Source organism: Amblyomma maculatum, chromosome 11 (assembly GCF_055883805.1).
Source record: "Amblyomma maculatum isolate TAMU_Amacu chromosome 11, ASM5588380v1, whole genome shotgun sequence".
NCBI lineage: Eukaryota > Metazoa > Arthropoda > Arachnida > Ixodida > Ixodidae > Amblyomma > Amblyomma maculatum.
The window spans coordinates 23,159,807-23,185,215 of NC_139354.1; the positions used below are offsets into that span (position 1 = coordinate 23,159,807).

At 44.3% G+C, this 25,409-nt stretch overlaps 1 protein-coding gene across 2 annotated transcripts; it reads left to right on the top strand.

Annotated features, from left to right (window-relative positions):
* The first annotated feature begins 1,385 nt into the window (after nt 1–1,385).
* Nucleotides 1,386–24,683, top strand: LOC146173133 (15-hydroxyprostaglandin dehydrogenase [NAD(+)]-like). 2 transcript variants are annotated; one of them, XM_084585029.1, is made up of 9 exons: nt 1,386–1,617; nt 3,650–3,709; nt 8,438–8,605; nt 10,928–11,051; nt 11,939–12,045; nt 16,368–16,464; nt 19,269–19,345; nt 23,300–23,451; nt 24,169–24,683. In XM_084585029.1, the coding sequence occupies exons 3-9, from the start codon at nt 8,510–8,512 to the stop codon at nt 24,293–24,295; spliced, it is 780 nt and encodes a 259-aa protein (XP_084441155.1). In that variant the 5' UTR covers nt 1,386–1,617; nt 3,650–3,709; nt 8,438–8,509; the 3' UTR covers nt 24,296–24,683. The 2 variants fall into 2 exon arrangements, with proteins under 2 accessions (XP_084441155.1, XP_084441154.1); XM_084585028.1 differs by lacking the exon at nt 3,650–3,709.
* The last annotated feature ends 726 nt before the right edge of the window (nt 24,684–25,409 follow it).

Consider the following 25,409-nt stretch of genomic DNA (forward strand, 5'->3'; position numbering starts at 1 on the left):
CGAAAACACACTAAAAAAAGATTGTATTAATTTCCTGCCTTGCAAATGCGTCTTGTTGGTGCTTAAACTGGTTATGAAATCAATGTCTTGATATTTCTGATTGAACCCTGCATTCTATTGTAACCGCGCACCCTACAGACCGTAACGTTGAACCTGTCATTTTAGCCAATTTATGCAGCACCTAAATGCCACTTATGAAAGAAATGTCTTCCAATCAAATTTGCTTCCGCTGTTGATTGACTCAATGTGCATTCTTGACACAATGCTACCATTTTAGTTGTAGTGCCTGCCAGGATACTGCTCCTACAGTTCTTCTCTCACTATTTTGTAAAATTTCTGCATATATTAACCTTCCTGTACATTACCGCCCGTAAAATGCATAAATGGAGAAGATAAATATTATATGCAAGAAAAAAAAATTATCAGTGGCATAGCAGTACAGTCTGATTGGCGACCGCTGAGTCTCGGGTTGGATTCCTCTAACATAATCATTTTCTTTTCAGCAGAATTGAATTAATTTACTTTGCATTCTTACTTTTCGGTGCGACTCATTTCTTTCACATTCCTATATGACGTGCGAAAGTGTGAGACCGATTACCTAATTTTATTCTTCTTACGCTTAAATTTGTCCACTTTCAATTCTGCAACCCTACGGCTGGGGCCCCTCGGGTTCTCGGATGAAATCATTGTTTCCCGCCAACAACAGCGCAGACAATGCCATCAAGCTTTGCCCTGACCTGGTCCACAACCTTCTGGTATTCTGGTTTAAGAATGATCAAGGTCAGTTAAGTGCACCTGTATTCTACATCTCCTTTCACGCAGCAGGCTATGTAACCTTGAAGTGTGGAAAATATCGCTCACAACACGAGAACCCATTTTGTTCGGTGGCACAAAAAAAAAAAGGCAGCTGCCCGTCTACAATTAAAGTTATTAACAAGGATAGTGCTTATCGATATTGTACGGCCTTGCAAGTTTTATCGAAAACATTCTCTGAATTTCATTTTCAGTAATTTCTGAAGCCCGCCATACGTATAGGCAGCCTGCAATGCAGTTTTCTGTTGTCGATCACAGCGCCGTAACACAAACTTGGCGAGAAGAGCAAACATATCCTTCCGAGAAGAGCAAATACTTTTGAAGCGTTTTCGTAGCGCGTTTTAACGCCATCTGCATGAACTTACAGGAATCAGATTGCACGCTCTGTCGAAGCTTTGCGTCTCGTGTGTCAGGCAGCTGGGCTACATCGAGAACGCCTGGGCAAGTACGTTATCTGTCACACGCTTATCTTTAATAGTGCTGATTATGCTCGGTCGTTTATCGCGATTCAAGCGACTAACCGCAGCATTTATGAGCGCACTGTGGAACAACTGCAGCGCCATGTAGGCACTGCAGATTCCCTATAATGCCGCATTTTAGGACGAGGCTACGACACTTAGATACTCGACGACTATCAGGAGCTGGCCCGCATCTACATCGATCTACTAATCGCTGACATTACCCGATTGCCATCGTAATGCATCATGGTCCACTGAAGCGACACACCGAGACCAGGGTAGCTGGATTCTGAAGTGGGCGTTGTACTCACGCTTCCTTAGACCACGCCTTGTCTTTGTTATTCAGGTTAGTGTTTTTCCGTTATGTCGCTCTGTTTGGGATGGCAGTGCCACAGTAATAATAAATAATTGGTTCTCAGGAAGGGAAAGGCGCAGTATCTGTCACACTTGTTTCTGTAGACACCTAAACTGCACCATAAGGGAAGGGAGGAAAGTGGATAGAGAGAAAGAGAAGCTGTAGTGGAGGGCTACGGAGTAATTTCGACCACCTGGGGATCTTTACCGTGCCCTGACATTGCGCAGCACACAGACGCCTCTTCGTTTCGCCTCCATCGAAACGCAGCCACCGAGGTCGGGATCGAACCCGGGTACTCCGGGCATCACCCCGGCGAGGCCCGCAGTAATCAACCAAGCCCACACGATGTTCACAATCCCACATAAAAAGAAAACCGCAGTAATCAACCAGTTTACTTTTTATGTGGGATTGTTAACATTGTGTGGGCTTGTTTCATCTATTATGAAATGAACCGCTAATAGGATTGCTACTGCTTGAAATGACAGCTTTCACTAAACATGCAGCGAGGCCTTTTTTTTTCCTTCTGATCTTTCTACTTGCACTGTTCAAGGAGCGTAGAACATCAATTGTGGGCGTGTGAGGAAAGCATCAAGGTGTGTTGCATTTCATTTAACTAACGAACGACGTTATCAGCGGTACACAATGATAAGACAGACGCTCATTGCTTGCAGTTTTCATACAGTACAGTCAACGTGTCTAGAGCGCTGGAACACAGACCGGTCGCACAAAGAAAGTGAAATTTTTGAATAGGGGCCATTTCTAGGGATAATGATAGTGCTAAAACGAAGGCACGTAGGCATACTATTTGCACTGACGACTACACTCTCAATAAGAGCAGCCCACCCAAGGTTTCGCTTCGTTTGCTCAGCAGCCCGCCTCTCCAGCGCTCTATATATAGACAGGCGTGCTGACGATTTCTAAGCGGTCTCCGTTACTTGTATGCATGATTCCGCCCACTGCCCATCATCCATTTACATTTTTTTTATGCAGCTGCCACTGCAAACAATACAGAGGACCGTGCTTCACAGAAATATCGTTTGACTAAACATTTTCTAATAATTCCGCCAATGCGAAACTGTTTGAAATGAATACGGTTTAATTTATAGCGGCATTTTAATCGCCATCACTAAATATTCATCATATTTATTAATAGATAATCTTGAATTTTATATTCTTGAGTATATCTTCGCATAACAACATTTTATGACACCTTAGTAATAACTTTATTTTATTTTATTTTTTTTTTTTTTTGATAGCCGCGAATGGGGCTGAGTAGATCGAGAATGGTTGACTGAACGTAATTGCTGTTTGCTGCTACTTTTCTTTGAACATCTACATAGTTTTCTTCGGATAAACTGTCTGAGCTCTGTTTAGAACGCCAATTGTTCTCATCATGCATCCTTAAGTTGCGTGTTTACACCTCTTCGCCCGAAGCTTCGATGAAAGCGAAGTCAGTCATGAGATTTATTAGCGGGAACACGGGCCGGCGTGACAGTCACTAGCCATAACTGTGCGATATGCGGCGGATGCTTTCAGCGACAATGTAAACGTAGAGGTGCGTCCCTGCGTTTGGCAGAAAAGTACCTCGTCTATTTATTGCTGCCACTCCGATACCGCAACCCTCTGCTGTCATCATTTCAGGGTCTTCCCCTTTAGGATAAGCATCGCACCTGTCCCGATTCTGTGAGCTGCACTTTTATAGTGATGCCACATGACGTAAGTCTGGGGAAGTCGCAAAGCTGACAGCTACGTTAAGCATTGCCATAGGCAGCCTTTGAGAACAGTGTTGAAAGCCGTTAATTGCTTCTGAGTATTTCCACAACTAAGCATGCTTGCGAACTGAGCGACGTGGCTCCCTATGCAAAAGTATGAGGTAGGAACCAGACACAGGCACAGCAGCAGAACCCTTTTCATAATGTTGCCAGTAATCAAGAGCCTTCACGCATCACTGCAAATAGGTATCGAAGCTATCTGGCGCTTCCATGTTTTACGCTTATACGCTTATCTGCCGATTCTTTAACAGTACCGAGAGAACGTCGCAGGCCAGTGCAGCGGCGACCAGCCGAAGCAAGGCGGAAATCGGGTGAGCGAACGAGTCTAAGGTGTAATCATGCTGATTGAGCGAGTGTCATCTGCTAGGTTATTTTGCAGACATATGCCCCGCCGGAAGCAACCCTTCGAATTTCGTTTCATGCCAGATTTCTGATAGCCCTTGTTCCAGCCATCTGAGTGCTTGTGGCTTCGATTGGTGTAAACTTGTGTTGTTCCAAGTGCACTTGCCCCCAGTTCCATTCGCAGGTACTGTCTCGAAGAAATTTCATTTGGTAGTGTAATCAATGTGCTGATATTTAAATCTCCTAATCAATAATTTGTTCCTGAAGTAACGATTGCAAATAGTTACTGGCATGTTAGGTTGTTTCAAAATGTGTGTTCTTTGCAGATATTCGCGCTATATACAGCTGATAAAAACAAGTGACAGCTTCTTGGAGCATCGAAACCTATCAGCCGATTGTAGCTGAGGCTGGTTTATACTAGCAGAGGAGGCTTACTTGAGCAGCAGGAATTGCGGGCATGCTCTCGTCTCCGCTTGCTTTGTCAGCTCCTGTGTCTTCCGGCGAAGCAGCTCCGGACAGTCAACGGTCGCTCGGTAATGGTAAAGAATTGGCCGGGTGCGCAAAAACATCCTTTAACCTCTGTGACATCTGCGCGCGTTAAAGAACTCAAGGTGGTCTAATTTAATTCCTAGCTTGCTGCTACAGCTCCTGAAAAATTTTGCGTCATGATCTCAAACAGCCAACATATACGTATTTACTTTCTGGCCATTATCGTATTTCTACTGTCCTGTGATGGAGATCGGCATTTTCGAGAGGCTTTACGCGGTATCAGTCAAACTGACTGCCACAGTTTTCTGGTAACAGTCACAGGCCAGGTGGTAGAAAACTCGAAAATTGATGATGATCAGCTTTCTACCCACGCTAATAACAAAACTTCAGAAATATAAGTGAAGATGTACAACTCCTTTTTCATCCCCTTTATTTACCTTTTTTTATTATTTGAAGCTTTGAATGTATTTGTCTCGACAAACCTGGCATTTTTTTATCGCGACTTGATTCATCGCAGGCTGTCTTTAGTGAGTGTTAAGCCTGTTTTAACTGATGGGGGTTAAGCTGTTCTTCCTGGTATTGTTTTGGAACAGACTGGCAGTTTTCAGTAGCCGTAAAGCACGCACAAGCGGCACAACAATTTGGGTGGTGCAGTGGTTACGGAGCTCGACTACTGTGCTCAAGGACGCGGGATCGAATCCCGGCCTCGGTGGCCGCTTTTCTATGGAGGCGAAAAGCAAGGCGCCCGTGTGCTGTGCGATGTCAGTGCACGTTAAAGGATCCCAGGTAATCCAAATTTTCGGAGTCCTTCACTACGGCGTCTCTCATAGCCTCAGTCGCTTTGGGACGTTAAACCCCACAAACCAAACCAAACCATATCTTAAATTACCTGATCCTCTCGTGGCGTAGTCATCAACCACTGCGTCCTCTGAAGCTGGCTCTTTCGTTCACTTCGTTCAAGGACACTTGTTGGGCTTATCGAACTCATTTGGTAGCAGCGATCACATCAGAGAATAACCTGTAAATGCTTCTCTGCTCCGTTTGGCATGTGTGCATTCTTCTTTAGTTGTTTTCTTTTCGCTGCTGCCCAGTGCGAGTTCTTTCCTTCATTATTCTAGTGTGTTTTCTTTTTCTTGGGTCACCCACGAACGAGATTATGAGGTCAGATTCGCAGGATCTCAAAAATGAACGACTCCAAGAACTAAAATTTTCACATTAAGCGTATGAACACGACCTTCGTACTGAAAAGCCTGAAACACGAAATAAAATAGAGGACCGCAGCCGAGAGTATGAAATATATAGATGTCACAATCGGAGAACTGGAAACAGTTTGATGCTGATAATGCAAAAAAAAAGAACATTGCACTGGAAACTGAAAACCAGACTTCGAGTAAAATGTGAACTACTCGAAAACAACTCAGAAGAGCGCGGGAAAAGAATCGTATAGCTTGAAGCAATACTCGAAAAATTCAAATATTGAAACCAAAGGAGTCGAAAGACAGGCAAACGAAAACGTTCTAGACATATTCTTTAAACAAATGATGCAGTTTAACTCGTTACTTACTAGAACTAAAACCGCGAAGAGACAGGTCGGAAGCAAGGGGACAACACAAGGTTGTTCTGACAACTGCCTCGATCTTGTCTCCTCCGCGGTTTTAATGTTACGATGTCTCACCGACTTGTCTACAGGGATGCTTTTTTTAGCTTCATCACTTTTGCTGACTTCGTAGCTTGTCGCCGAGTGCCAACTCAGAATAAAAATGAATTCAATGTCGTTGTTCAGTTCATATCACGTGCAAAGCGCGATGCGACACTCCGAAAAGCTGAGAAACCCAAGCTCCTTATGCTTACATATTTTATGCTCATATGGGATCCGGTAATGTCACTAAACTAGTGTATGCAAATGAGCACTTGTATTTGTCATCAAATAAAAGCAAAACGCAACATGAGTGGAAATCGGTTTGGTCGTTCAATGGCAAGATCTACGCAAAGAAGAAAGAAAAATCAAAGGTCATACAGAAGTCAAGAGAACGCGACCTTCCACTGATAACCATGGAACTAAAGTAAAGCAGTAGAAGCTTAGTATAAAAAATTGTGCCTTTGATCTACAGGAATCAGTTCCAATCTCTTCCTAATAAGGAGTTTGCCTCCTTGATAGGAATACCCAGTCAACATCTAGTAAGGACGAAGTCATAAGTAATATTTTAAGCCAAGTTCACTTCACATTTAATACTATAATGGTCACTGAAATTTGTCATCACGAAGGCTCACGATTGCAAAGGATACAAGGGCTAATTTCTTAACCGACCAGTATGGAGAGGTTATGGTATTGTTAGTTATACTGAAAACTCCGAAAATACAACCTAATTTCAGAATATAGCAAACTTACAGTAGGTTATAAAATGCGAACAGTACGAAACAATGAAATATCAGTTGTGTACCACCCTCCCAGGAGCAACATGTGTTTCCTGAACGTTTTCGAAGTGTTTTTGGAGTATGTCTTTGGGATGCAGTTGCAACCTATATATATATTCCAGAAACTTTAGCAAAAATGCGTCAGGGCAAAGTAACACAACATTCAACTTTAGTGCCAGGCTGTCCTCAACTGGTTCCACAAACAGTTTGTGCGCCCACTCGTGTCACATTGTCGAGTACATTACATTTGCACTGAAATGCAAAGTAAAATAAAAATGGTCGAGCTAAGTTTTTGTGACTGAGAGTATCGAACAACGTAAGTTGATAGAGCACCCAGCGCGTTGGTGTGCTACCTCGCCGAGCAGTGCTACGCGAGCGGTCCTGGCGGTTCCTGCGGTTTTGTGCTGAGAGATTGCGCGGGCAAGGGAACGCCGCGGCTACAGTCGGGTTTGAGGAATGCGTTTGCTCCATAAAAAGGATACTAATAGCCTTGTGTTTCCGCGCTAATCACAATGTAAATACGTATAAATAGAGTTGAATATTTGCCTTGCGGCCACCCGTGCCCTGCCTGCGTTCCTCCTCCTTTTGGGCTTTGGGAAAGGACATGCTTGGGCTTAATTGGTGCTAGCTCTCTTCTCGTCTCACGCAGGGTCGCATCCCTCTTCTAGCGTATATTGTTTCTGTACATACTCCCGCAGGGAGCATATTATTACAGGAAAACTGCTCACGTGTAGAGTGGAAGGGCAGAGGGGCATAGGGGGTGGGTAGGAGAGTGTGCCCATGAGAGACACATAACTTGTGCGTAGGATCGCTTCTTGTTGCTATGGGGTGAACAGCGGTTAAAGCCCGCAGCGCAGCATGGCTCAACGGGCAGTTCGGGTTACGGGCTGGTCTACATATCTTATAAAAGGCCTCTATACGACTTGCACCAACCGCTCCCTTCTCCGAACCACAAAATCAGATGGTCGTCAAGTTGTGAGCGAATGCACAGGATTGGGGTGCCGTGAAAATTTCCCGGTGTAGGCAATGGCTGTCTGGAAGCAATAAATGTGGCCGGCTGGGCCGTAGATCTCAACTGACGTAAAAATGTATGGTTGGCGATGCTTCTGAAGTAATCTGTTCACCGCGCCAGGTGTCGAAACAACACGCATTTGCATCCACCTTCACGTTGGCGCACTTCCATTCTCGCTCTGCTACAACTCCATGCGACCTGCTGGCTTCGTGCCATCATTTACCCTTGCTTCAACGGTTCTCGCAGGTGCCGCAACCGTAAAGTTTAAGATGCAACTAGCGCTGCAAAAAGACTTCTATGTGCAGGCTTTCTAGAAAAGTAGCTTCGAGTCACAGAAACTACAGATGCGCTTCATCTATGTCTTGTGCTGAAATACCCTGTGCGATTCTCCTCACAACCGTATACGAAGGACCGTGTGTAGTGATTAGCCAGGAATAGGAGGGAAGGTTTCAACATGAGGAAAGCTGCTTACACAAGTCGCGTCGAAGACTGGCTACTGCTGCTCGTTCAACAAATACGGGAGTACGTGTTTGGACAGCTACATGCGTCGTACGATACGGAGGTACAGTTTCAGAACACGACTGCAGTTTGTTTCCCTGTGCGGAAGAACCAGATTACGACACAGGCACGTCGAAGTGAACAGGCTCGAAAAGGTCTATCAGTGTATTCGTTGCCAAGGCATAAATATTTCGTAAGATTATTTGGGCCCATTCTATCTTCTCTGTTCCTCGAGTGGGGCAATTTGTTCTACACGTAAGAAGGAAGCTTGCTTGCATCGCAGCCGGCAGAGTCTTCGAGACTGTCGACGACGCAGTAGGCTTCTAGGACCGAGCGGCTTCTCCAGATCCTGACCATGAAAGATTTCACGGGAAAGGTGGCCCTTGTCACGGGGGCTGCGTCAGGTTTCGGAAAGGCTATCGCCGACCTCCTCCTTGGGAAAGGGTGCAAGGTAATTGCATTTGTTTTGACTGCAAGTTCAATATTCCTCCGGCTTGTGTTCCGTACCGAGTCGTTGTCATCGGTATGCTGCCCGCTTGGCTACATCACCGATCACAAAACGCGCCGTGTTTCGATACCTCTGCAGCCTCGCTGCTATGCAACACTAAGTTGCTATACTGTCATACCAAGTGCTCATGGAGTTTGAAAGTTCAGTGATGTAAGCCTCTTGAACTATTCGCAGCCTATAAAGGGGCCGGAAACCTCCGCTATCACCGTGTAGCTCGTATCGGCCCTGTAAAGATCTATGGCTAAAGGAGTGCTTCTGACTATTTTTGTATGATATTTGCTTCTTATCAATAAGCGAGTTATTTTCGCCGGACAATCAAAAGATGATGGTTCCACGTTTTCCATTTAGATTTCTTGTAATGCGAATTTAAATATCCATTTTGTCATGCATGTGTATTCACGCGTACAAGGCAGATTAATTCGATAGCAATTCCAGAGTCATTGCAAACTGATTGTTGAACAAAATGCTTGATTCACTGCTTTATAGAGTAATTATGTGAATAGATAAGACGATGGGCTAGCAATAAAAACAGCTGATCTACTTGTGCTGCATATGAGGTATAACAGGAGTTTACTAAAATGGTGCGAACTCTCTACAAGTCTTCCATGCTGTCACTTGTCTTTATTTTACAGCTAGGTGCAAAATGCGCCGTTAGATAGAGCATTTCATCAGTCGTGAATGTTACTACGGATGGTGCAGGGAATCGTAACCGTAGGTCCGACTTATATCAGTTATAACTGTACAAGGTATCCATAGATGCACTGCGCAGTGAATGCTATTGAGAATGCATTGTGTACTTGAAGCAGAAGTCTCCATCTTTTCGGCCCTGCCATGGCGGGGGACTGGTTAAGATGCTCGGCTAGTGCTCGCAAGTGTGCGAGAACAAATCCCGACCCCGGCGGCCGCTTTTCGATGGAGGCAAAAAATAAGGCACCCGTGTGCTGTGCCTTAAAGAATCTAAGGTAGTCGAAACTTTAGGGTGCCCACCACTACGCCGTCTCTCATAGCCTGAGTTTCTTTGGGACGTTAAATCATATAAACCTAAATATATCTCCACTTTTTTCAACCTTGTAAAATATAACAGGCAAAATCACGAGAAGCTGAGAACTAATTAGCATTATCTAATATTTAGCCCTTGGCTACGGTTAGAAAGTAAGGATCTATAAACATAGGATACAATAAAGCTCTGTATGCCTTCAAAGTACTGCACTAAAATAACTCAATGGGCGACTATTGGCATTATTCGCATTTTCGGCCAGTAGGGGACTAGGACCGTTTATATATGAATGTGTTTGTTGCAGGCCTAAAGTGGACACGATTAGCGTGCTCTGAATTCAGCCTCAGAGCATACAATAGCATTGTTTACATCATCTGCAGTTTACTTTGTGCACGTTCGCTATGAAATTAAACGCAATGTGAGCTGCCATAAATAGCACTTGGCTCTTTCTTTACCGAATGCGGCTATTCTGGTTGACGAACATCCAGCGCAGGCACTGAGTTTTCCTGGCTAATGATAGCCCCCGTTCCCCTCACTCAAACAATGATGAACCTTGAAGAATGAAAATGCTGGAGCAACAAGCCCCACTTCCGGGAAAACCTTTTGAGATGTCTCGATCCGTTTTGAAAGGATCAAGCTTGCTCCCTGCCATGGTGACATTAGCGTAAAAGTTTCAGTGAGCATTATGCCCTTTGCCACAATGGGTTTGTATAGCGTTTGGTAATCAGGAAAACGACTGCGGTGTTCTTTTGGCTTGTACAATACACATTGCGCTATTACATAAATGACCGAAAGGGTTATATCTTCATTTTGTAAATCTCAGTGGCTTTCCTAACAAATCTAAACGCTAGAGCATATTATGCTATCATTTTGACTATATAGAAAGCCCAGCTGAGATATTAGAAACAAGCTTGCAGACACATTAAACTGATGTCAGCTTTGCCAATATTTGCATTTCCACCCAATTGTCGCTTTTAGGCTTCACCTTGAAGTAACCTGTAAACTCTAAAGGGTAGCCCGCAAGAGACATTATGACGTCTTTATAACAGTCATCACAATGGTATCTCGATTATTATCTCGGTATCTCGGTTACATTATAAAGGTTTCTCTGCCATTCAGTCATTATATCGGTATCTCGAAGGCCTCTTGCTTCTAAGCATGCAAACACACATTTGTTCCGGTCGTTATTCAAGAACGGTACAAAGCCCATTTGTCTAAAATGCATTCGCTATCGAAAACGCTTCCAATGGACTCTTTTCTTCTTTCAGGTTGCACTTCTCGATATGGACTGCATCTTGGGCAAGGAGACGACCGCTGAGTTCCAGGCCAAGTACGGAAAGGAGAGCTGCATTTTTCTGCGGTGCGACGTGACGGACGACCAGGAGCTAGATGGTTAGATTTCGTTTTCTTCGACAAAAGTTTAGAAAAAAAAAATAAAACACGCATGCAGTGTCGAACCATAGTAATGAAACACATGATTACTACAGCATCACTGCTGTCAGAAATGTTTTCAACACTTTTCGGAACCTGTTCTGAAGTATGAGCATTCTTTAAAGCGATAACAAAGAATTCACTAGATGTACCATTCGAGATTGCAACGAGGAGACGTGTCTGTGAATCGATGATCCTTGTCCGCTTCACGTAATACTCAGTGAAGCGACAACAAGTGGCTTCATTCATCACTCTACCAATTGTAAGCATTTAAGAAGTAACATCGCTTCCTTATTGGGCTTTAGTATTCTTGTTGTGTGTGTGCACGAGGTTTAGGCAGGATTTATAGGTGACGGCAAACAAGCGAGTCTCACCATGCCTAATGGCAAAAGTCTCGTTTAAAAACTACAGGTGAAAACCGGGCCTAATATGATAAACAAATTAAAAATAATTAACCGCCGGTCATCTAACTGATTCAGAGCCCTTAACGTACGTTTTCTGTAGGCCGCTTAAGGTAAACTTATCTCCGATTACAGAATTCCGCCTACTTTCACTCAGCTCGACCTGCGAACGCTGCTGAGAAAGCGACGTACGAAAACTGACCGAGCAGCCAGCGTAACAACGCAGCGAACGCACAGCCACCTCAGATGCTAAGAGCACATTTTCTTTTTTCTTAAAGCGATGTTGGGAACTTATCACTTATGTTTCATGCTCTCAACGGTGCCATCTTGAAGCATGCATTGCAAAGTATTGGGGAACATGCGGTGATCAGGAAGCAAAGCGTCTTTCGGCTTTCATTTATATAATCGTCTGAGCATTGCATGCAATATCGTTTTATTTTCTCGTAGATTGCTTTTGCAGAACCAGAGCTCACTTCCGCGCTCTCGACATTGTGATCAACAATGCTGGAATAGCGGGAGAAGCAAGGTGGAAGAAGATCTTCGCTATTAACATGGTGAGTGTTCTAACGCACACCTAGTTGCCGCTCTAAGAAAGAAAACAGGCGAGCAGTCATAACTATATAGGGCAGTAGGAGGAGGAGAGTGAATGTTGTTATAAGTTTACTTACACACCCCACAATTAGGGGAAAAGTGGGGAGAGGTTGTTTAGTTTGGTTCATAGGGTTTAACGTCCGCCCCGCTGCGGTTAAGATGCCAGACTACTCTGCCGGAGTACCTGGGTTCGATCCCTACCACCGGCGGCTGCAATTCGTGTCGAAATTACATGAATGACAGGATAGGTTGTCACGCGCTCTATATACTCCTCGAACCGAGCGACAAAATTAAAAACCACAAAAAAGAGAACACGACCACACACGAAATTATGTGTCAGCCGGGGCACATGGGGGTGGCAGGGAACCAAGAGGCCAGTAGTATAGCTCGAGCATACACTACTTTCCGAGCACTCGACGAGACCACGGAACTTTCGCCAGCACCCAAGGAATACTCTGTCAAACCAGAAACCTATATAGGCAGAACAATGCGATATCCCCCACCACACAGTACTCTCAAGAGAGAGGAAGCTGTCATTTGGAGACAATAACAGACAGGTTAATTCATACTCAAACCTACAGATTCTAAACAAAATGCACTCTACTATACAGATGTCCGTGGTGAGACGAAAAATCCACACTATATCACATCACACGGGCCTGTAAAAACATTGACGTGGTCCCTAACATACGAAACCGGAGTGCGGAGCAATGGCAGACAGCGTTGTCCTGTGACTGCTGCGAAGTCAAGGTCTGATACACCGAGCTCAACGGACGGTAGTGGCCAGCGGAGCCCTGGACTGAGGGCAACCGAACATTGGGTAGAAGGGGACGAGGTCGACGGAGAGGACTCCTGGGGATGCAACAAGGAGACACCTCTGAAGACGCCCCAAAAAGCGCCCCAAAATAACATAGGGCTAAATAAAGTTCCTTCCTTCCTTCCTTCCTTCCTTCCTTCCTTCCTTCCTTCCTTCCTTCCTTCCTTCCTTCCTTCCTTCCTTCCTTCCTTCCTTCCTTCCTTCCTTCCTTCCTTCCTTCCTTCCTTCCTTCCTTCATTCCTTCCTTCCTTCCTTCATTCCTTCCTTCCTTCCTTCCTTCCTTCCTTCATTCCTTCCTTCCTTCATTCCTTCCTTCCTTCCGTCTCTCCCTCCCTCCCTCCCTCCCTCCCTCAAAAAGCAGCTCAGGTTATGAGAGACGCCGTGGCGGAGGACTTCGGAGATTTCAACCGATTAGAGATTTTTAACGTGCTCTGACGTCACACAGCAAACGAGCGCATTGCTTTTCCCCTCCATCGAAAAGCTGCCACCGTGGTCGGGATTCAATCCCGCATCCTTGAGGCACAGCATTCGAGTGCCCTAACCAATGTACCACCTCGACGGGGCAAAAAAGCGGAAAAAGGAAGAAATCAGGAAATCATTCTCAGTAGTCTCGCATAGCCTGAGTTATCTTTGGGCAGTCAAACCCAGAACCCAAAGCAAATTATTGTTCAGTTCTTCTCAAATTGCTTAACCGAAGTTTCAGATGTAACTGGTATTGCTGTTCGGTGTTTCATAATTTAAAACTTCTCCCCTCTGATCAAGCACACAGATTATGGTTCTCTCTCCATACGGGTTCTTAAGATCGCTGCTGCGTGAATGACCTCGAAAACAATCTTTCTCGAGTGGGCAGAAACGTACAGAGTACAAACCACTTACATGGAACATCTATGCTGCATGCTCTGGTCGTTTTTAGATCTCAACTCTAGATATCTAGCGATAAATATTCGAGAACGGTCCGAGCGGAATCAAGCCTTGCTGGCCGGGGCGTTTTTATAGCCACTTGCACATTCGGTGCGTGCAGCTAGTGTTCTGAACAACAGTTTTGCCCTTTTTACACACGCATATGACAGACATTGATCTTGTCGATGCTGAATCTAGCTCGCAGCCTGTATAGCCGGGACAGAATTGGGCTGCGAGGTAAATATATCTGTGGAATATCAAAACTCTATAGGACCTGTACACTGGCTGCCGAGGAATATATTTTTAATATCCAGTACTGTAAACAAAATCACAGCTCTTAGCTTTATGTATTGAAATAAAAAGCAGCTTGCTCAGAAACATGCACATGTCGGAGTTTTCGGCATGCACTATTTCTTTGCTTTCTAGGTAAAACAAGCTGTCTTTCCAATTAATATCACGTGCTGAAAAATTCGACGTCAACTTTTACTTAATCTCCTGCTTTGTAACGTCATCGGCTCTTTGGCAAACAATCTCTGCCACCATATACCCTACAGCACTGCGAAAATTTGTTTCAACCTTTTACTTAAAACGTTGTATTAGCTGTGGTGGCGACATTTTCACCCGCTCTTTGTCTCTCCCCGGGCGAGATTTTTATTGTATAATCATTCCCTCCGCTAGCCATTGTTTGTTGAATAAGGTTCAAAAATTTCATACTCACATCGCGAAATGGGCGTTCAGCTCTGACGCTTACGCATAAATGTATGCACAGTTATGGGCTTAGCGGGTCTTAAACCTTGGCCCGAGTACACATGTGCTACTACTGTACGGTGGACCTTTCCCGAAACGGACTTCTGATATTTTACTATCGCTTACTAATAGCCATTGGACGTGGCAAGATAATGAGCTGTTGAAGCGATACAGGAGTGAATGCTGTAGCTGTTTCCGGCGCTGTGCCTGTGGCTATGTCCGGTTCGGGTATTTGCCTGGCTCATGTTTATTCCTATTGCCATGTAGCTTGAACCGACAGCTCTTTATGTAGCGAGGTGAGGGGCAAACATGGAAGTATCGACAACTTTCGTAACAGCACCATCGAACCTGACTACTCCTCCCCCCCCCAACGCATTCCTTAGCCTGGCCCTTAAAGCTCCGCGCACCCACCTACGTAGAGAACTGTACAGCTTGCCGAGAATAGCTCGCATGGACGTGTTTGGGTGGCAGCCGCTAGGGCGAGGTAGTAACGTCGCGACTGCGCCTAGGAGCGGCGCCTTCGCCGAGTTAACGGGAGCAGATTTCTTAGTTATGAACAAGCTTGTTTGAAGCAGTGGCGATTGTTATATAAACCAAAGGCTGATGAAGAAGTAACAGCTTCTGTTCAGGCCTTGTCAAGGGAGTAGCTCATTGAAGTGCCGATATAAAACAAGCACAAATAAAATGAAGAGAGATGGAGAGAAAGAGTGTGATTGAATTAAACGACGCCGGTTCTCGACGTACGTGCTCTGAGTTTATAGATTCCCGTCGTTATGTGATGGATTCACTACGTTTAGGTTTCCTTCGTCTGCCGGTAACAATTCTATATGACAAATAGCGTGACCGGTTGGCGACGTTGGCCACTAAAAATTTTGTATATTGGACAAATTTAATTGTCTACATCAAACATCGCCGCCGTTATTTCTGGGCCGGTGCTCCTGCAGTTATTGAGCTATTAGGAATTTGCCAGTAAATACCCCTTCTGAATTAAGAGGCTATTGCTGATGAAGTCAAGACATCTTTCTTGCCTGCAAATATCAAGTGGGGCGGTAATCCATTGAAAGCTAACTCTACCACCACTTATCTAATGCTCCCTGGCTTCTGGATAGGTTACCAAAAATAACTGAGCGACCCATTAGGGCAGTGAAAATACAATACACACGGTGTAGTGAGTGGGCACTGCTATGAATATGCTTATTGTATTGCAAGCTGGATCTGAACTTAGCGTATGTGGGAGCTGAAATTGGAAGAGGAGACGGGATGATAACCGCCATGCAGAATTAATGGCTCGCACAGGTGGCACGCAATGAATTACCGTCTTTGCCAAAAGTAACCAGGCTGCAGGGTCTGCTTCTCGGCCGTGTGGTAGTAAAATCATACTGCATCTGAAGCTCTAAATCTGTGAAAGCTAAAGGCCACCATTTGTCCTCCCTTCTTAACGAGTTGTGATCATCTGGGAATCTTTATTGGCTTTCCAATACAAGTGAGAAGCAAAACATGCAGCCTGGTTACTTTTGGCAAAGACGGTACATAGCGGCTTCCATATGTGCTTGACCAAATCACATGAAATTTAAAGAAACACCAGTTATTATACCGCTCTTATCAGACCCTAGCAGGCAACAATGTCATCCAGCGCCTCTCATGGAGTCCGGTAGGGAGCGTGTCAGCGTTTAGGAAAAATAACGATTGAAATGTTTGGTGCGTGCTCATTTGCAGCATTTTTGCAATATCATGGCGAAGTTTGCACGCGCAACGACACCTTCATGTCTGAGTTCTACGTCTTACAATGATCGAAATCTTAGCGAAATCTACATCTTGCAGGAAGCGGTCTTCTGTGGTACACTGCTCGGCTTCAAGTATATGGGGAAGGATAACGGCGAGAAAGGTGGACACATTATCAACGTTGCGTCTGTCGCAGGTGAGCATAAGAATTATTCTTAAAAAGAGCCACTCTACTGCAGCTACTTTCGTGGATAGCGGAAAATTTTGTCATTGCACACCAACTACTTTGCTGTTTTTCGCATTGCGAATTTATCGCACCTGAACACAAATTATATCACACATGTCAATTCATCATACTTCTCAACATTGTTACGCACAGTATTCGACATTTTTTTTTACTACATCATTCTGCTCCACACTAATATAGTCGATTCTACATATATTATCATCATCATCATCATCATCATCATCATCATCATCATCATCATCAGCATCAGCAGCAGCAGCAGCAGCAGCATCAGCATCAGCATCATCAGCATCATCATCATCATCATCATCAGCCTGATTATACCCACTGCAGGGCGAAGGCCTCTCCCATATTTCTCCACTTAACCCGGTTCTGTGCTAGCTGCATCCACTTGACCCCTGCGAACTTCTTAATCTCATCCGCCCACCTAACTTTCTGCCGCCCCCTGCTACGCTTTCCTTCCCTTGGAATCCAGTTTGTTACCCTCAGCGACCATCGGCTATCCTCTCTTCGCACTACATGTCCTGCCCATGTCCATTTCTTCTTCTTAATTTCCCCTATATGGCTCGGGCAAGTCAGATATATTCATACGAAAAAGAGTTACTTGCGTTCGAAAGATGTCTTCTGGGGGTTATAGCTCTTAGTGGGGCTTGTCTTACAATTATACGATAAGTCGGTTTGCTATCTTATACCCTTTACGTAGTTTTGCTCTTGTGGTGTAGCCACACTCTTTCCTTTCGATACGTTTTTCTCAAGCTATAGTCATTTTTTCCTCGAGCTGTTTTCGTTTGTCATTATCAACCACTCCAAGTCATTTATTTTTGGAAGCAATAGGATAGACTTTGTGGCCAACTTGTTCTACCTACTAACAACGAGTTCCAGAAAGCATAAAGAATTCTTGCTTTGGTTTTCATTCTTTTGCTGCTTTCGGACATTTTGTTTTGTTGTTTTTTGTTTTCGTTCTTTGTTTGTTATTTAGTTTTCCTGCTCATGATTGTAGTGTCAAAACAGGGTTAATGGTTAGGGCGCTTTCGGGAAACTCAAAATGCAACCACGATATTGCTTGCTTTGGTTGAAACTGAACAGGACTTAGTGGAGAGTAAAATATAATTTAAAAGTTCAAAGCAGTGTGCTGCCCTTACACACTACGCACACCCTCTCTCTAAAATACCAGTTTGTATGGGCTTCTGGATGTACCTCATTAAATGTAGCACGATCGATACCAGTACCATACAAAGCAATGGAGTGTACCTTCGTTCGGCACGGGGACAGCCTAATGCCTCGCTCCACTGCTGAATTAACAAATTTCACCTCGAAGCATGGAGCATGACAGGTTGGAATGCCGGTCGCAAGAACCCAGTGGACGTTCTACTCGACAAATGCCTAGCGTTCTTTTCTCAGTTCCTCGCCGAAATTTTCGTTTCATAAACACTGATTTGTTTTATGCACACAAAAAGACGACACAAAAAGACAAGGGAGACAGGACGTCTTTTTGTGCGCATGAAACCAACCTGAGTATGAACCAACTAGCCCCACAACGCATATTACATAAACTCTTGCTTACTTGCTCTTTTTCGTGATCCTCAATCACTCATTTTCTTTTGTTTTATCTGGTTCCTCATTTGCAGCTCGTGATTAGCAGGTTCATAATCTCCAATACTGCAGTTGACGTCCAGATAATTATAGAAAATTTTACTTTTAAACTTAAAATATTGGCGTATGCTAGCAATAAGAAATGGACGAAAATAAACCCCATTTTCATTTCACTAGTACAGTAAGAAACCGGTCACCTTCTTTAGGCGTCTTTTTATACCTTTCAGAAAAATGCCGGGATAGAGCTTTGGGATATACGCTCGCCTTTTGATGGCGAATAAATGTAAATGCGCAGTGGGCTTTCGGGTGAGAACACATGATATGGATGGATGGATTGATTGATTGATTGATTGATTTAGTTATTGATTTATGAGTAAAGGAATGGTTGTATTAGTTGTACGAGGTAGAGGGTGAAAAAATGTGTGCGCAAAAGAATTCGGTAATGGGGAGTAATTGATTAGTTGGAGCAAAAAAAAAAAAGCCGATCCGACGTCAAAATGGCCAAAGACATGTATATAAGATGCAGACGTCAAAACAGCCATGGACGTGAAAATGTGCAAAATACGCCAAGATTTTGCCAAAAAAAAAGAAAAAAAAGAAAAAGTGCAAAAACATTGCAAAGCTTTAATTTCAGGCATCGTTATCGCATTACAACATAGAAAAGAGTCTTTCAAGAGCAAACAAGAAAACAAAAATTACGGCAAATGATCGCAAAGAGTCACAGAAAAGGCTTTCGACAAACCGCAATTGAGAGATGTAAGTTCCTCTAACGACTATAATGTTGTAAACCTGCTTTTGATCTCTGGCCCATGCTTGCTTCCTGTCTCTTAATGCGGCACCAATCATTTTTCTTACTGCAGCTTGCAAAATTGTTTTCAATTTAATTTGAGGCTATGTTTTACCCTCCCCGTTTCTTCACGATAGGTGAGTTACAGCTTTCATGAGTTTCATTGAGAGATACAGGTAAAGGCCATTCATAACATGTGAGCAACTACTATAAGCACTCAATCCACTCTATCGAATTCATCTAATTTCTCCTCGTGTCCGGAGCTGCGGTTAATACTTGGTCTAGGTAGACGCGTTTCCTTACCACTTCCAGATCCTCGCAACCAACCTTGTTTCACATTTACAGCCTCTCTCTTTCTCTGACATTTGTGCAGGCTTGGTGGTGATGCCGCCCATTCCTGCGTATAATACCGCTAAGACGGCTGTTGTGGCCATGACCAGGGCGTTTGGGGTGAGTACCTACAAGTTATGGCACGTGTTCAGCCGCCCAAGAGTACAATCTGCCTATCAAGCTTGAAGTGTCTTCTCAAATGCGTTTGTGGTTTATTGCATGGACCTCCTGCCTTTATGACCACTCCTTGAAATTTGATTTCGTTCATTTGATAAACGACAAGCAGTTTCCTTTGAATCCCGCAAGAAGTGCAGATGAAATTTCGAACTTCGTCAGTAAAACATTAGTAAAGATAACGTTTGTGCAATTTCATTTTTTTTTTCTGAGGCAAGGTTACAACCATCATGTCTGAAGCCCTTATTTCCAGCTGTAATGCAGGCAATAATCAGCCCTAGGTTCGTGCAAAACTCATGAACCGAAAACCCAGTTGAATTTTTTACTTCTGTGTTCCCCTTTATCCCGTTAACCAAAGAGAGCGAAAAGCTGCATTGTGGCGCGTTATTGCATGCATATTCATTTATTTATGGTCTGATCATGTGTAGAAACTTTAAGCCCTCCCTTTAAGCCTAAGTTAGAATATACTGCAAACTGTAGCCGCAGTGGCTCAGTGGACAGAGCAATTGGCTGCTGAACCAAATGACGTGGGCTTACTCACGGCCGCAACTGCCGCAATCTGGTAGAGGTGATAGCTTAGGTGCTTCGCACGGCGCGATTTCAGAACACGTTAGAGAATCCGAGCTGGTCGATATTTCCGGAGCTTTCCACTGCGGCGTCCACCATAGGCTTAGCTGCTTTATGTAGTTGACCCACTAAGGAAGCCAAACTAGTTTATTTCAAGGTTTTCAAAATGCTTAAAGGTCCTGCATTAAACAAGGAAGCAAAGCAATATTACTGACGGTTGGTGTCTTAGTCATGATAGATCCGCAAGAAGACTCATACAGAGCCAACCAAATGCCAGTGTTCAGCAACTCGTGCTCTTGTAGCATACATAGCATACATACCACACATTGATACACGAGCAGTGAAGCAGCGAAGACAAAGTGAAAGAATTTTGTCCCTTAATAAGCGTATGCTTCCCTCGCGAAGAAAAAATATTAAGCCAAGCAATCAAGTAATGCCAGCAGCGACATGTTACTTATGCGAAAATATTCAAGCACTGGACAGCCGTACCCTTTCGAGCCAGCGCACGTTATAGAACCTCAGATAGTTGACATTATCCGGAGCATCTCACTATGGCGTGTTTTAGAGGGTCGTCTTATTAAAGCCAACTTTCTTCCCTGTGGTAATCTTTACTAGCATTATATTGAAATAATATTTTATGAACCGCCGCTAACTGCTTCGACGATGCCATTTTTTTTTTTTCGAAGCATTGCCCCGAGAACGTACCACAAATACAAAGACAGCATTAACGAGCTCGCCTCGGGCTCCTCGGTAGGCTGCCGATGAGTGGTGTTGTTCTTCCCGTACAACCAATGTCTAACGTGCTCTTTATTTTATTTCATTCCTACCTCTATTTCAACCTTGTTCTCTTCCTCCTCAGCTGTTCTTTCCCCGCAGATATCGCAGATAGCTCTGCGTGACAGGCTCACTGCAGCACCATGAATGGACTCAATTCGGCGTTGATTCTTTTTAACTACCCCATTACGATGCCACCTGAGAAATAACCGCAGATCCGGACCATGAAAAGGAAATAACAAGAAGAATAAGATTGGGATGGAGCGCATTTGGAAAGCACTCGCAGATTATGACTAGCAGCTGACCGGTATCGCTCAAGAGGAAAGTATACAACAGTTGCATCTTGCCTGTACTCACCTATGGGGCTGAAACGTGGAGGCTAACCAAGAGAGTTCTACTTAAGTTGAGGACAACCCAGAGGGCTATGGAACGAAAAATGGTAGGGGTAACATTAAGAGATAGGAAGCGTGCACAGTGGGTCAGAGAAATAACTCAAGTTACCGACATTCTAGTGGAAATTAAGAAGAAATGGACATGGGCAGGACACGTAGTGCGAAGAGAGGATAACCGATGGTCGCTTATGGTAACAAACTGGATTCCAAGAGAAGGAAAGCGGTGCAGAGGGCGGCAGAAAGTTAGGTTGGCGGATGAGGTTAAGAAGTTCGCAGGGGTCAAGTGGATGCAACTAGCACAGAACCGGGTTAAGTGGAGAAATATGGGAGAGGCCTTTGCCCTGCAGTGGGTATAGTCAGGTTGATGATGATGATGATGATGATGATGATGATGATGATGATGATGATGATGAGAAATAACTGCTAAGCCGCCTCTGGCATAGAAATGACACAGGAGGATACATACGCGTCAAAGACAACGATGCAGTCTCCGCAAATGTGCATTGGCAGTGAATGTGCAAGGACTTGTCACGCCAACGTGAGAACAGGCCGCCATCACGCAGGCTTCGAGAAGTAAAGGCACCCCTTTCAGGAAGGTGCCACATATAAACTCTGGAGAAAAACCGTTCCTGTTCGTCAGAGATACGGTGGACAGCATAGTCTTGCGATATGTCTGGTTTTGAGAAGAATATTTAAGTTCCGATTGTATACCAGGACATGTCGCAAAAATATGTAGTACGAAGGACGTACATGCCATTTGCGAGCAAATATAGTATAAAAAAATGTGTAAACAGTTTTAAGAACAGTCAAAGCAGGAGCACGGTACCCGCACCTTTTTTTGATCACAGGAATACAAAGTGACGAAAATTGGCAATGTAATTCGATACAGGGGCTGCAGTTGATATAAAGTCTAAAATACGTTCGTGAGAAGTTTGCCAACTCTACTTACAGCAACGAGACAGCTGGGATGGTAATGTGAAATGAAGATGGTTTCAAAACTAAGGGCTGTCATTTGGCAGGAATAGCACATATGAATAAAGAAAATGAGAGCTGTTATCCGGTCACTTGTATGGTGGCCTGATACTGACGGTTGCCATGGACAGACTGTACGGCTACACGAAACACAGCGGTCTTAGCTCGGGAGAAGCCAACTTAGCAAAAGAGGTGGAAAAACACGCTCGGAGTTTTTGCCGTACAGTACATCATAAGCTGAGATCCCCTCGTTCCGATGAATGCCTCAGTACCTAAAGCAGATGTTTCATCGTATGCACGTTCTGCAGAGTGGGCGATATTATTCACATATTGTTAGGACATGCTACCAGGCCACATGCATCGGCTGCTGAGAGAAGTCTCGTGATATAGCTATCATAAAATAAATTAACCTTGAAGAGAAAATTGGTGCATTGCGACCTTCATGGATTACCTGGCACGTATTCAGCACAAAATAACCATAGTCCGGTCCATGTATCAGAATTCCAGCATTCACTTGCTGGTTAATTTCAATCTCGTCTAAATGGGCAGCGGAGTGTGCGTTCCAGAAATTGTTGTATATGGTCATTTGTCTGGCGCCGTTATTCCTTACACTATGTATTACAAGCTGTTTGCAGCAGTGTATAGTACACGAGAAGTAACTTTGATCTGTGCCAATCAGGTTGGTGCGCACTACACGGTTCCGGTCCTACGACTCTATCGCCGGCTGCGGTACACAACTTTACGAGCCTAATAATGCATTTCGCGCCGCCCACTTTCGCTCAAATTGCCCTTAACCATTGTAGTGCTGCAAAAGGCATGTGAAGCAAAGTATAAATTAGGCTCTCTTAGGAAGTGGGGACATTTTCAAAACTGCGCGTTTCAGTCTTTTTTTTTTTGTCACATAGGAGAAAGTTCCCAAGAGTGATTATATTTTTTTACATACGAAGCGCTACCTGCAGCAGTCAGAGAATCGTGAAGGATGTTCTCCCCAAACCATCACTTGAAAAATCTGCCACGGAGCTTGACGGATGAGATTGTGGCATAGGCTTCCTTCTCAAGACATACTATACTGTTCATGCCGAATAGTACTGTACAGCTCACAGAAAACTTGGCATACCTTGAAAAAAGAAACAGTTCTCCGTTCCTAAATGGCTTTTGTGTAAATTCAACTGTGAATCTTTTTCCTGTGGCGCAGTCTGACCTCCACTTCAACCGCCACGGCGTCAAAGTGAACTGCATCTGCCCCGAGCCGATGAACACGCCCCTGTGGTATGCCATATCCTCATACTGCAAGACGCAAGAGGAGAGCGCGCCCATGGCCGCGGAATACGACAAGCGTATTATGCCGTACGTACCCCGCCATTCCCAGCTCTCCACAGTTGAATATCGTTCGCGGCAGAAAATACCAGAAAGCAACCCCAGTAAGCAGTTTAGGACCGTTGCACTCCAGGACTTGTTAGCATTCCTTGTGTGCGCAATGGCAAAAATTACCCTGAAACCATAAAGCCTACGGAATCGGTGTTCGCGTTTTTAGTGGGTGGTCAACCATTGACTGGATACTCTACATTCTATGTGCGCCCTACAGTCTTCGGTATTTCAATACCGTAGATACAGCAATGTTGGCACAGCGCAGCATAATGGGCATTTTCCAAGGCTGAATAAGTTTCTCTTGCTTATTTAACTAGTGTGCTGATGAATAAACGAGCCATACCACTCTGTAAGCTCTAGTATTTACATCGCATGTTTTTGTTGCAGCATTATTCTCAACGCGTGCTCACTACAGAAAATAACACGAGGTTTTCCTCATCCAGATCATCGGTTAGGGAGCATAAAGCTAAGAAGTTTTTTCATGGGTGGTTAAATGGATGCGAGACACAGAAGATTGTTAGTTAAACGTTTCCTCAGAGAATGCGCACGAATAGCAAACTAGGATAATTGTTAATTTTCGGTGTTGCTCATTGACTTCTTTCGTCCAAGGTAAGACCCAGCAGCAGTCTTGGCCAAATTCAACATAGTGTGCATATGACAAGTTCCTTTACTATTAGCTTTTCTATGTTGTTTCAGAGTCGACCACGTCGCCAAGGGCATAGTGAAGATTCTGGAAGACGAGAAAAATGGTGCAGCCTTGACGGCCATCTGCGGCGAGGAACTGAAGTACTTTGAGTTTTCTAACGGAACCAGTGTTTCGTAACAAAATGTTTAAAAATAACTTGTCTGTCATTCAAATCGATCCAAGGGTACACGGGTTTGCATTACAACATATGAACAGCACGAAACTAAAGTGAATAAGAGATAATAAATCAGTGAGGGGGAGGGGGGTACTCGAGATCTACTTTGAAGGTATGATGAGAGTGCGGTCTGCGGTCCTTTCTATTCACACCTGCAGATTCATACACAGCCGTAAAAGAGTACTTTACCTGAAAAAGCACATGTCATTCATATAAACATGCTTTTTCTCAAATCGTACAAACCTGTCCTGTATGACTTAGCCAGTAGCACATCTCGCTCGCTACCAGAACGTCGCTGCTATAAATGTCGCCTAAATGTTTGTATTTCTTGAAAACTGTTATTAAATCTAATTCCTTTATGAAGTTCGATCCTTCGAAATGTTCAATTACCTGTAGTTACCATTGCAAGTGATGTTTCATCAACTTTCAGTCCACATATCGTGTGCCGTTTAACGCTATCTTTCATGCTATTTGGAATACCGGCCCTAGGTATATGCCAGTGACATCATGAGCCTGCCGACAAGTATATTTCTTCTCACGCCCAGTGACACAGATGTCGGCTTTTCTATGATGTGGAACCCTCAGAGCTATCAAGTTAAAACTTCGCCGTGGCTGATATTGTGATAAGCCCGAGGCTACATTCTGAACAGTCAGCCTAGATTTTCACAGATAAGGGTTCTTACCCGTGTGCTCTTCATGCATACCGTTTCGAAATAACGTTGAAGCGGATGAACGCGGCGTCGACGAGCGCTAACTGGGACGCTTAAAGGCTGCTTGTTTCTTTCGGTATAGGCTGCGTTGCGATTCTGCGATCGGTGCAGCAAACATGGACATGTTTGCCGCGCTGGTCGGAAGGCCGTGTAGCACACAGCTAAGATGGAATGTCCAACGCTTTATAGGCTCATCCTGAGCACTCAAGGCATGAAGGCATGAACGTCCGCGTTCTTAGGAATTCCATGCACGGGGTGTGCAGGTAGAGTGATGCTGTTTTGAAGAAACGCAGCCTCTGATTTATTTCGGTAGTGCGCGCTGTTCTTTGCCTCTACAAAGTACTGACTGCCTTTTCTGACTCGCTGA